Source organism: Littorina saxatilis, linkage group LG7 (assembly GCF_037325665.1).
Source record: "Littorina saxatilis isolate snail1 linkage group LG7, US_GU_Lsax_2.0, whole genome shotgun sequence".
Classification (NCBI taxonomy): domain Eukaryota; kingdom Metazoa; phylum Mollusca; class Gastropoda; order Littorinimorpha; family Littorinidae; genus Littorina; species Littorina saxatilis.
In genome coordinates, this window is record NC_090251.1 from 25,934,482 (window position 1) to 25,948,064 (window position 13,583).

The 13,583-nt window shown below is 41.7% G+C and overlaps 1 protein-coding gene across 2 annotated transcripts in view; it reads left to right on the top strand.

The window, feature by feature from the left end:
* LOC138971016 (ras-related and estrogen-regulated growth inhibitor-like) overlaps positions 1–13,583 on the top strand; it is an 81,776-nt gene that overhangs the window by 37,163 nt on the left and 31,030 nt on the right. Inside the window, exons 1-2 of one of the 2 annotated variants that reach the window (XM_070343616.1) lie at positions 1,251–1,405; positions 3,258–4,311. In XM_070343616.1, coding sequence (XP_070199717.1) covers positions 4,005–4,311 — 307 coding nt within the window. In that variant the 5' untranslated portion in view covers positions 1,251–1,405; positions 3,258–4,004. Of the gene's footprint in view, positions 1–1,250; positions 1,406–3,257; positions 4,312–13,583 lie in introns of those variants that run through there. The other variant, XM_070343615.1, reaches the window with a different exon arrangement.

Sequence of the window (13,583 nt, forward strand, 5' to 3'; positions counted from 1 at the left end):
GAACGAGCAGGCTGACAAACAAAAAACAAGTCGCGTAAGGCGAAAATACAACATTTAGTCAAGCTCAGTCGAACTCACAGCATGAAACTGAACGCATTGCATTATTTCCGCAAGACCGTACACTCGTACACCGCTCGTGGCAAAGGCAGTGAAATTAACAATCCAGAAAAGCGCGGTAGCGGTTGCGCTGAGGAGGATAGCATGCACGCTTTTCTATATCTCTATTCTTTTTAACTCTCTGAACGTGTTTTTAATCCAAACATATCATATCTATATGTTTTTGGAATCAGGAACGGAAAAGAATAAGAGGAAATTGTTTTTAAATCGATTTCGGAAAATTAATTTTAATCATAATGTTTATATTTTTAATTTTCAGAGCTTGTTTTTAATCCGAATAGAACATTTTTATATGTTTTTGGAATCAGAAAATGATGAAGAATACGATAAACGTAATTTTAGATCGTTTTATAAAAAATAATTTTAATTACAATTTTCAGATTTTTAATGACCAAAGTCATTAATTAATTTTTAAGCCTCCAAGCTGAAATGCAATATCAAAGTCCGGCCTTTGTCGAAGATTGCATGGCCAAAATGTCAATCAATTTGATTGAAAAAATGAGGGTGTGACAGTGCCGCCTCAACTTTTACAAAATGCCGGATATGACGTCATCAAAGACATTTATCGAAAAAAGGAGAAAAAAGGTCTGGGGATATCATACCCAGAAACTCTCATGAAATATTTCATAAAGATCGGTCCAGTAGTTTACTCTGCTGAATCGCTCTACAAACACACACAACACACATGCACATACACACACACACACACACACACACACACACACACACACACACACACACACACACACACACACACACACACACACACACACACATACACCACGACCCTCGTCTCGATTCCCCCCTCTATGTTAAAACATTTAGTCAAAACTTGACTAAATGTAAAAACTACATAGAGGCAAACAAACGGACAGACAGACAGGTGTAGAGGCAGACGTATAGCCTTGACATAGTTTTCGCATAACAGATAAAAGCACGTGTGTGTGTATGTGTGGTGTGTGTATGTGTGTGTGTGTGTGTGTGTGTGTGTGTGTGTGTGTGTGTGTGTTTATACAGCCATGGCCACGTATGCATAACTCCGGTGCCTATGTTTATAACTATCCGCACGCCACGGCGCGGAAAACTCTCCCCTCGGCCCTCATATCAGGCTCGATGCCTGCTTCGCTTCACCTTTTCACCACGCCGCAAAAAACCTCGTGCCACTGGATTCTGTTCGTAGTGCAGCACAAGCGTTTTACCTTTAGCCTACCCGAAGATCAATGCGTCGCTGTCCGCTGCTGGCTTCGGAGTGTATACTAGTTTCTCTTTTAGTGTCCTGCCAACATGGGTAAGCTTTCTAACGCTTTGTTGTTTTTGCTTCGACAGAGTGTCTGGAATTTCTGCAATCCTTTGAGATTTTCTTCAGCCTTCAAGAGTCGTATCATTTATCAGTGCGTTAATCTCTGTGGACATGTTGTCATGAATGTTTCTTTTCTTTTGAGCTGATGTGAAGAATTGTTTTCTTTGTTCTTTCGGTGTAGATAAAATGGTGCTTGGGGCCAGGGAGGGAGGGGGGGGGGGGGTAAGGGTAAGTGTGAGGGTTAGAATGTTATCATTTATCAGTGCTTTTATCGCTGTAAAGATTCGAAGTTGTGTTTTTAACTTTGTTCAGCTTTCAAAACGATGTTCTTTGGATTTTTGTTTTCGCAGTTCATGACTGTACATTTTCGGTGCAAATCATCGTATCAACTCACAATTCATATTCATAAAACTGCCAACAATCTCTCTGGGTTTTGACTTAGCCTGTGATTCTAGCTTCAGGTCAGTGTTGCTGTACAAACAAAGTGCTATTCTCTACGGTTATTAGTGAAGAAAATGTGTTTGTTTGTTTTTTACTCACTACAAACGTTAGTGAAAAAACTTCAGTGCCACTCTCTGCGAAAATTGGTATTAGATCCTTTTCGCCGCAGATATTTGTATAAAAATCAGTGCCATTTCCTCCTGCTTTTGCCGGTGGAAAATATCAGTGCTGATTGCTAGAGAATTTGATATAAATAGTTAGTGCTGCTCTCACCACATACTGGTATTACAGAAAAAAGAAAGAACAACAGAAAAAAACATGCAAAATGTGTTGGTAAAAAAGGTCAATGCTACAAGCTTCCGACGTCGGTGAAACAATCGGTGTCAATCGCTAAAGATGACGGCACCAAACCTCAGTTTTACTAAGTATAATATAGACTTGTTAATTGTGACAAACTGGTTCCATGTTTGCGAAGAAACTTAGAGTTCAGGTTGAGGCATACTAAAGCAGAGATGAAATAAGACATTTACATTTTATTGCGGAGATGATCCTGCATGATTTCAAGAACGTTAGAATCAAACAAAGATCGACCGTGGCGCCGTTTATATCAGCCTGAATTCAAAAGAAGTAAACAGAAACACAATGAAACTAAAAAATGTGTTGCTATTTCATCGTTAAAGTGGCTGGTAGGCCATCATCGTAAGAAAGGGAATGCAGTATAAATCATAAACCCATAAGGCGGTCCTTTATTCAGCCCGAAGCCGACTTCGCGAAGTCTTTTACCAAATATTCAGTGCTAAAGCTTCGTGCGGTCAGTTTTGCGAAGTATAGTTTGCATAGTCCACTTCGCCCAGTTACGGACAGGCTTACAGTGACGTCATACTTTCAGATTGCAATTTCGCCCTGAGCCGTTTCATTGTTACATGAATCCTTCTTTTTGCTGACGTTGGTGTTGTGAGTGTACCAGGGCTTGCCTGCCTACGAAGCGTAGAGCTTTGGGGGCATTTTCCATATAAATGTTCAAGATAAAACGTTGTTTGCTTTTGAAATTGTTGATGCACAAGATAGAAAAGACTTCCCGTGACACAAGAGGCTAAAACATTATTTTGCTACCCATCGGTAGATAGCTTGCATTTACAGGGTTAACAACAACACAGTTAATGTTATTTACGTTCTTGATTGCAAAATACATGTTCCATGATTATATTCTTAAATCGGTTTTAATAAATATCTGAGGTGCACATAAATCGCGACACAAAAAAAGGGACTTCATCGTACGTTTTATAATTCTCAATTTATGACAGAAAATCAATATGATCACCATGCGGTAAGATATGTGTATATAGTCCTTTGAATGCAAAATAGTTTGCAATTCAACTTGTCTTTTCTCTGTCTACAGATTACAAAGATAAGGATTACAAAGGGGGAAAACCGAAAGGGAATCAACTCTGTGGCACAACCTAATCTGCGCGTGCTTTGGCGGCCATTGAAGGCACTGACGCCATTGCTACCACAGGACTGTGGTTTTTGTGCCAAGGTCTGAGTGACTTTGCTTCCGGATAACGGCAAAACTCTGCTGACAGAAAGTCAAGTAGACGTTGGAACTTTACAAATCATCGTCTGTGCTTGTGTGTTTTTTGTTTTACGATTCGTCCGCTATGTGATCCGTGACTTTTCAGACTGCGTTTGTGTAGTTTGTGGATTTAAAAGACTTTAAAAGAGCGTACAAAATGTAGAGTTTTCTGTACAGACGACTTAAAACACGGCTTTGGACACGGATTAGTCATTCTGTTTTCTTCGTCAGTTCAAGAAATCGTTGCAAATAACTGCAATTGTAGATGTTGAACAGAACGTTTTGTCATGGAAACGAAGGAAAACAATGGAAATATGACGTCAGCAGCGTGACTTTGTGACGTCAAGGCGTGTTTTGTGTGGAGTGAAAAATTAACATGTGATTTAGTGCGCGTCTTCCAAGTGATGATACCCACCGTGTGTGTGTAGCGACCTCCAACCACTTCGGAGACTCTGAGATCTATATTTTGTTTTTTGACATGACAGTGAATAACTACCAAGTTTGTCCACAAAGGAAAACACACAACATATGATTGATTAAATTCGAACTTTATGTTAACGTGAAAGCGCCAAAATGACAGAACTGGCCCAAAGAAGACGAAGACACTCCTCCGTGGGGCTGTTGCTAGGCGACCAGGGGTCCAAGATCTCTGCAAGTCTGGCAGCAGACTTGGCATCCGGACGGTTAGGCTCCACCCTCTACCTGGGAGATCAAGGCTGCCGGACTGGAGGAGGACGCTCCACTGACGGGGGTGGCAAGAGAATGGACAGAGGGAGTACCAACGGCAGGGTGAAAAGTTTATCGGACGCCAAAGTCCGGACATCGACAGTGACCGATACCAAGCTCATGGTGGTGGGGATGGCCGGTGTGGGCAAGTCAGGTATGTTGGTGTGTGTGTTTGTTGGTGTTTGTGTGTGTGTGTGTGTGTTTGTGTGCGTGTGTGTGGGAGTGTATGTATGTGTGTGTGTGTGATTGTGTGTGTATGTGTGTGTGTGTGTGTGGGGGGGGGTTGTGTGTGTGTGCGTGTGTGTGTGTGTGTGGAGTGCGTGTGTGTGTGTGTGAGTATGTGAGTGTGTGTGTGTGTGTGTGTGTGATTGTGTGTGTGTGTTTGTTTGTGTGTGTGTGCTGTGTGTGTGTGTGTGTGTGTGTGTGTGTGTGTGTGTTCTGTGGTTAATGTTGGCCATTCATAGGACAATTGAAGGAAAATGGAAACGTAACTTTACACGATGCTTAGCTACTTAAGTATAACACACGAGACAAATCCCGAGCAGTTTGTGTTGTAATTATAGCAAGAGCGAGGTGATATTTCATAACGAGGTAAGCCAAACAGCTCGGAGTGTGTCATTTAGCAGTAAAAGTTACAGACAAACGGTTAGTTTTAACACAAGTTATTGCGGAAATACAGGGTGACATGTTTAATACGATATGAACATTAGTTACCACACAACAAGCTAAGCTTATACTAAGTGTGGTTCGACAGACAAACTGTTACCAAGTACCAGGACACCCCAATCAAAGTTCTGAAGGAATGCACATCGTCTCTCTCTCTCTCTCTCTCTCTCTCTCTCTCTCTCTCTCTCTCTCTCTCTCTCTCTCTCTCTCTCTCTCTCTCTCTCTCTCTCTCTCTCTACAACGTCTCTCAGTGCGAGAGAGAGAAAAACAGACACACAGATAGACAGACAGAGAGACAGACAGACAGAGCTGCACCCTCTCCAGCTGTGTTTTTCCCAACCAGTTTAAGTAGTATTCCATCCCTCACATTTTTCATTCTTTATTTATTTCATCAATTTTTATGTTTAAAATTTGTGTGTGTGCAATCATTGGCACTTCGTCAAGTGTAAGGCACCTTCCTTCCAATGTAAAAAAGAAAATATGTAAACGTACAACCACACATGTTCCCAGCCTTTACACTTACAGTGGCCTTTGGCAGCTTGCCGTGCAGTGTTTAATAATTTAGAATAAACAAAACAAGAAAGATGTGTTGATGTAACGTTTAATTATTGACAAAACAAAACGTTACGTTCACAGATATTTCGACCCAGCGGTCTTTTAAGTGCACAGACAGATAAACACTAAGTATACCCCCCCCCCCCCAAAAAAAAAAAAAAAAAAAAAAAAAAAAAAAACACCATCTGACAAACTTTTCAGCTAATTGCCCCGCTTGTCTATTCCCTGCAAGCGACTGAACATGTTGTCAGATACGCGTTTTTTTCCTGCATAATTAGTGTGTGTGTGTGTCAGTGCACTTAAATAAAAACGCTGGGCCGAAATATCTGTGAAGGTAACGTTTTGTTTTGTCAATAATTACACGTATTTTTTATTCTGAATTTTGGGAACGTTGGCAGTCTATTTTACCTTGATTTTTTTATTTAGTTGTTGAATAAAGCTTGAAATTCAGGTTATTATGCCTGTGACAAAATGCAAAATTAATTCCACAACAATGCCACGCTGGACATGGAACCAGCCAGCCTGTAGATTATTGTCATATAGCCAAGGGGAAGGATGCTCTTACATCGAGGGTAAAAGCTGGGACAATTATGTGCTTGCTCATAAGCTGGGATAAACAAGAGGGCAGTTATCTTCGACTTACGTCATCTTAACAGATTATGTTGTTTACACGACCGATCGACTGAACGGCAAGGAATAGACCTTTTCGGTATCTGAGCAGCTCTCGCGAGATATCCGCGAGAAACGCTCTTTGTTATGCTTTGAACGTCGCGAGAACTTCGAACCTCGGCTTTTGCAGCTCGCGCGAGATCACTGTTCCACATGCTTTGCTATGCTCTGAAGTTTGCGAGAGCTTGTAATACCGATAGGGTCTATTAAGGTGCGCTTTGCCTCCGTTTAGTACCAACATCGTTGTGGTCAATTGTGGGCGGGGATATAGCTCAGTTGGTAGCCCGCTGGATTTGTATTCAGTTGGCCGCTGTCAGCGTGAGTTCGATCCCAGGTTCGGCGCCGCGGAAATTTATTTCAGAGTCAACTTTGTGTGCAGACTCTCTTCGGTGTCCGAACTCCCCCCCGTGTACACTACATTGGGTGTGCACGTTAAAGATCCCACGATTGACAAAAGGGTCTTTCCTGGCAAAATTACTTAGGCACAGTTAATAATTGTCTACCTATACCCGTGTGACTTGGAATAATAGGCCGTGAAAGGTAAATATGCGCCGAAATGGCTGCAATCTACTGGCCGTATAAAATTTCATCTCACACGGCATCACTGCAGAGCGCCTAGAACTGTACCCACGGAATATGCGCGATATAATCGTCATTGATTGATTGATTGAGTACTGTTGTGGACGTATCAGATCAACGCAGGATTCCAACAGTTCATCCCTGGCATTCCTGGGCCTCGTTATTTTCACGGGCTATTAAACATGTGACGGGGAAGTGGTATAGGTAGCTGTTCAGGGCAGCTAATGAGCTATTTACTGCTAATTCCAAAGCCATCAGCGGTTGAGGATGGGCACGCGTTTTTTTTGTATGCCCGGTTATTCGTCTTAGAAAGGAAGCTTGCATAGCGCACCTTTAAGCTTTCAAAAATATGTTTTCTGTTCATGGTGTATGCGTTAGATAAGTGTTTTGTTATGATTTTTGTTATAATTTGCAAAGTTCTAAGCCATACCGCACCTTGTGACACACTCGCAACAAACAAACAGACAAGCAAAAAGTGCTCTATGCACGTGTGTTTTTTTCTTTCTTTCTTTATTTGGTGTTTAACGTCGTTTTCAACCGTTCAAGGTTATATCGCGACGGGGAAAGGGGGGAGATAGGATAGAGCCACTTGTTAATTGTTTCTTGTTCACAAAAGCACTAATAAAAAAAATTGCTCCAGGGGTTTGCAACGTAGTACAATATATGACCTTACTGGGAGAATGCAAGTTTCCAGTACAAAGGACTTAACATTTCTTACATACTGCTTGACTAAAATCTTTATTTTCCTTCGAAAGCGGCGTATGGCTGCCTAAATGGCGGGGTAAAAACGGTCATACACGTAAAAGCCGTGGGAGTTTCAGCCCATGAACGAACAAACAAACAAACAAACTAAAATCTTTACAAACATTGACTATATTCTATACAAGAAACACTTAACAAGGGTAAAATGAGAAACAGAATCCGTTAGTCGCCTCTTACGACATGCTGGGGAGCATCGGGTAAATTCTTCCCCCTAACCCGAGGGGGGACGTGTGTTTATGGTGTATGCATTTGACATTTTGTTTATTACTGTGTGTTTATGGTGTATGCATTTGATATTTTGTTTATTACTGTGTGTATCTGCATTTGCTCACTCAGATTAGCTATTTTTAAAGTCATTCGTTTCCTTAGAGAGAAAGCAAAATATGTTTCTCAGGCTCAAGTTTATGGTGTATGCGTTTAGTATAAGTGTCTGTTTTGATTTGTGTTTTTGCTTGGTTACAACAATTTACAAACTGTACAGTCGACGCTTTCCCTTGACAGAAAGAAGAGCAAACATTCATGCTTTCAATAAACAGACGCAACACTTTACTAGACTAGATCAGTCCTTGAATTATGCGTTTGATAAGTGTCTTGTTATTGTGTATCTTCTTGCTTACTTCGTCGTTCGCCTTTACACTTGGAGTCCAGCTCTGTGTGTGAAGCTGGTGGTCTTTTGTAGAGCTTCCACGGGACCGTGCAGCTTCTCTTGGAGGGTCGTCGGCCTAGGCCAAGTCTCTGTCCTCAAGGGCTTGAGGTTCTTGCAGTCCTGTAGGACGTGAGCTGTGTCTTGCTTGGGGTTCTGATTTGGCCTATATATGTGACCCTCCACCACGGAATGAGTAGCATGTCACCTTTGCATGATTTTCATATTTTTACATTTTCTTAAAGAGTTTTGTTATGCTCTATGCAGCGGTAAAAACCGTTTTAGAAAAGAGCGAAAACTTGAGTTATAAGCCTGTGACTAAGGTGACCCTCTCACTGTTACCAGACACTCCCCGGACTTATATTAAGCCTAGCGCAGAACCGCGCGAGGTGACATGCGACTCATTTCGTGGTGGAGGGTCACATATGGTCCGCTGGACCCAAAAAGCAACAACTAACTAACTAACTAACTAACTAACTGTGTCTTGCTTACTTATATTAGTCATTCACAATCGTCTCCCAACGATCAGGAGGGGTACGATTTGACATGACCGTCATTCTACTCAAGCATAACACATACCTACATCCTGGTTACGTTCTGTGCGGAGTGGGATTTTTTTGGTTAAATGAGTTTCTTAAGTGACACATATATATGTAAGTCTGCAAAATTATATGTTGAACGAATTGACCTTTAAACCTCTTATTTCCATTTAATCCTTGACTAATCAGCAGACGGAAGGCGCACATTTGTTTTAATGGAAGTGCATACCAGATTCTAGGGAAAGCCACTACAAACTTCGGGTACTTTCAGTGAGAAACGTGTTGTCGCTGAAACAGCTGTTTAAAATGTATATTGTCAAAAGTTGATCTGACATATGTCGTTGGAACGATAACGTTTAAAATTGATACAACAGAAATTTGTCAAACCAGTTTGGATACCGGGAGAAATGGCAGTTTAATCAATCAATGCTTTTCCGAGAAAATACTCTCTAATCGTGGAATTCCCACTCTGTTGTACTACGAAAGAAAATTAAAGCGCCAAATTCAAACACACCTCAACACTGTTCAATGATGTACACGACACCATAAACACCATAACGTCACACTCATAAGAAAAATACCTATCTCAGTGTTAGGCATTTCTGTTGTGAAACTACAGGGGAAGCTACTGGAAGGATATCTATCATGTGTTAGAGAGTACAAACTCTCACACCATCGGAAACCATTGCCACGGTAACGTAAGCAAAACTGCCGATCTCGTTTCTTGAGTTAGGCCCTTTTTTATTGTAGCAAAGTGCACTTCGCTACCCTAAACACTCTAATCATCGCATAGCGAAACAGCCTTGTGTACAGTACATAGCAGACGATACGATGATGCGCGCGCACCATTGCCGGCGCAAATTCTAATAAAATACCTTTCTTTATATATCTACCTAACTTCTATCTTTCAAAGTCCCTTTTATCTTTGATACGGTCCTAATTATATTTAGGTTTGCATAGAAGTCACTGATTAGGCTGGATGGCTGCATATTATTGTGTTATTTACGATAATGCTTCGAACTGACCAAAGCGTCACTCTGACCTTGACCGGTTTTCATGTATCGTCGAGGGAAATTGATTCTCACAAACTCATCTTTGTCTTTTCAATCATTGTTTTGTCATTTTTGTATCACTATTACATATCCCGTACCTATGTTGCATATGATTTTAGTTTGTTTATAAGGATTTGGTTGTAATGAGTGATGCTTGGTTCCTCTGCAAAGATTGCTAATTTATGCAGACAGGTACTCGCGCAGGAATTTAGCCGATTCCATTTACTTTCGGACTTTACCGCTTCGTACTAAGTCAATGTATAATTTTCCCCCAAGTAACGCATATCATGATGTTTGTCTAGGGTTCTTCTTTTTATCTGTATGATTTATGAGTTTGTCCATTATTCCAGTTTAGAGAGTTTTGTAATTTTCCGCACTGAAGTTGGTTCAGTGCCTTCACTAGGACCATTGTTTTTGCATCATACTAAATAAATATAAGTTTTTACGAAATGTGATCTATTGCAATGGAAAGCTAAAGGTCGTAGCTTTAATTTGATGTATTGTTTGTTATGATTGGTTATGTATTTGTTTAAATAACGTAGGGTAAAGCAAGTGTAAGAAACACAGATTTCGTGTTTCTGGCCGTATTCAGGCGATTTTTATTCTCGGCGGACGGTGCTTTCTGTGCAGTCCGCGCCGGGGCTATAAGTATAGGCCGGACACCGGCATGAGCATGCATTCGCTCCTAGCAGCTGAACACGACACTACACTTGCTTTGCTGTCTACGGGTTTCGCCTTCGGCCTCTACGTTTCCTTGCATTGTTTTCTTGAATAAAAAGTTGAAACAAGACGCTTGGACTTGGGCTTCGTGTATCTACTACTACCCTTCCACTCCTCCACTACATTTGGCGCTGCGAGCAGGGTACAGAAGCATCAACTGAAAGAAGACAGTACAGGCAAACATGGCGGACGAGGCAAACACCCCCAACCTGCGGCTCTGCAAGCTGAGGCGTTTCACCGGCGAGGGCGACTGCGCCGAGACTTTCATCCAGGAGGCCAAGCTGATCCTGCAGCTACAGACGGTCCCTGCACTTGCTGCAGCGGCATGGATCCTTGGAGCGCTGGACGGAAGGGCTCGACAGGAGGTCATCAGGCGACCAGCAGCGGAGGTCAACACGCCAGCCAAAATTTACTCCATCTTGGAGCAGACGTGGGGCGACCAGCGAGATAGTGTCGCGCTGGCTGCCGCCTTCCACAGACGACAACAGGGTCTCGGCGAGTCCGTTAGCGAGTACGCCAGCCACCTACGCGCTGTGTGGGCCAAGACCAATGCTGCCGAGGCCAACACACTGAACGACAATACGCTGCGCAAGACCTTCGCCACAGGACTCCACCCACAATCCCTGAAGCGTGACATGTGCCGCTTCCTGCGAGAAAAGCCGGCCGCCACCTTCGACGAAGTGTTATTTTGCGGTTGTGTGACCTTGATGGAACTGTGTGGTGCCCATTTGGTGAGTGTGACTATAGCCCTTATTCAACGGACTGTGTATGACGGTGTAGAGAGCCTACAGGACTCAGCCAGTGTATATACTGTACTCGAGTGGCTGTAGCGCGTGCAATCCCATTCTTAGCTAGTGTGACACGTCATATCGGACTTGACGGATACAGACTTGGGCTGGTGACGTTAGCCATGTGGTATTACATAAGACTTTCCTCGGTGTTCGCGGCAGTGAAGTGACGCAAGTGTTGCGTCCACGAAGAGACTCTCAGGTGTGTTTACTGCCGGGTGTTTTGTTGCCGTTTCATTTGTTGATGTTTGATAATGTTCATTTTCATGTATGCTATGCCATGTTTCTTGCATTGGTATGATTGATATTGATTGTTGCGATTATTTGTCATGATGCTTTGAGTGGAATGTGTTGGCGGATGTTTGCGCTTATTGAAAGATTTTTTTTTGGCACAAGCAGATACTACAAATCTGATGGTAATTGCCACCTGGGGTTGAAAGTAATTTAGTGAATACTTGCTGACCTTCAAATAAGGCCCTGTATCATCACTTTCTTAATTGCTCTCTTAAGCGTAAACTAAGTTATGATTTACCTTGTTACCTTTAAATAGGCTTGGTACAGATCATTTGTAATGTTGGATGTCATTGCATTGTGTCAGGTGTATTGTACATGATGTATCATTTTAACAGTGTCAGGTAACTACGTCATTCATTAGTGAATCTGTCCATTTTGTAACTGTTACGTTTTTCACCTAAAATACGTCTTAAACACAGCCTTTACTGTAAAGCCGTGAGCGAGAGTTTTTGTGAGTGTTGAGCTTGTGCATACAAGAGCGCACATTGAAAGAGAAACCCTATATTATCAACTAAACGGGTTGATGGGGATGAAGGTTGCATTTTTGTATGGTAGTGTTGACATTGTGTTACTTTTTCTCAGTGGAGAAAATTTGATAAATGTAGCAATGTTTTCCCATGAAATTCCTGATTGTTTGCACTTTTATGTTTTTGACGCAGTACTTTGATCATATGTGAGACACTTTGTAAAATGCAGGCCTCACTTTTGATTTAGCAAAGCTGGTACTGATCACGAGAACATGTTTTTGTAACTGTCGATTTTCTCAGTGACATATGTGAAAGTCATAGGCAAAGTTTTCGCAATTTTTCTCTTTTTGGATAATCTAAGATGGTTTGATAAATTCAGCCCTTAGGCTTTCCTGTTTTTCTTAAAATCAGCGCGGCCGCTGATATGTAAAAGAGTTGGGGGGGATGTAGCAAAGTGCACTTCGCTACCCTAAACACTCTAATCATCGCATAGCGAAACAGCCTTGTGTACAGTACATAGCAGACGATACGATGATGCGCGCGCACCATTGCCGGCGCAAATTCTAATAAAATACCTTTCTTTATATATCTACCTAACTTCTATCTTTCAAAGTCCCTTTTATCTTTGATACGGTCCTAATTATATTTAGGTTTGCATAGAAGTCACTGATTAGGCTGGATGGCTGCATATTATTGTGTTATTTACGATAATGCTTCGAACTGACCAAAGCGTCACTCTGACCTTGACCGGTTTTCATGTATCGTCGAGGGAAATTGATTCTCACAAACTCATCTTTGTCTTTTCAATCATTGTTTTGTCATTTTTGTATCACTATTACATATCCCGTACCTATGTTGCATATGATTTTAGTTTGTTTATAAGGATTTGGTTGTAATGAGTGATGCTTGGTTCCTCTGCAAAGATTGCTAATTTATGCAGACAGGTACTCGCGCAGGAATTTAGCCGATTCCATTTACTTTCGGACTTTACCGCTTCGTACTAAGTCAATGTATAATTTTCCCCCAAGTAACGCATATCATGATGTTTGTCTAGGGTTCTTCTTTTTATCTGTATGATTTATGAGTTTGTCCATTATTCCAGTTTAGAGAGTTTTGTAATTTTCCGCACTGAAGTTGGTTCAGTGCCTTCACTAGGACCATTGTTTTTGCATCATACTAAATAAATATAAGTTTTTACGAAATGTGATCTATTGAAATGGAAAGCTAAAGGTCGTAGCTTTAATTTGATGTATTGTTTGTTATGATTGGTTATGTATTTGTTTAAATAACGTAGGGTAAAGCAAGTGTAAGAAACACAGATTTCGTGTTTCTGGCCGTATTCAGGCGATTTTTATTCTCGGCGGACGGTGCTTTCTGTGCAGTCCGCGCCGGGGCTATAAGTATAGGCCGGACACCGGCATGAGCATGCATTCGCTCCTAGCAGCTGAACACGACACTACACTTGCTTTGCTGTCTACGGGTTTCGCCTTCGGCCTCTACGTTTCCTTGCATTGTTTTCTTGAATAAACAGTTGAAACAAGACGCTTGGACTTGGGCTTCGTGTATCTACTACTACCCTTCCACTCCTCCACTACATTATGATACAGGATGACTTGTTTTGAGAATGTGCAAAAGCTCTGTGTGGGTTGTTATGCAGTTTTGCTGATTGAAAATATTGCTGTCAGCTCTTTA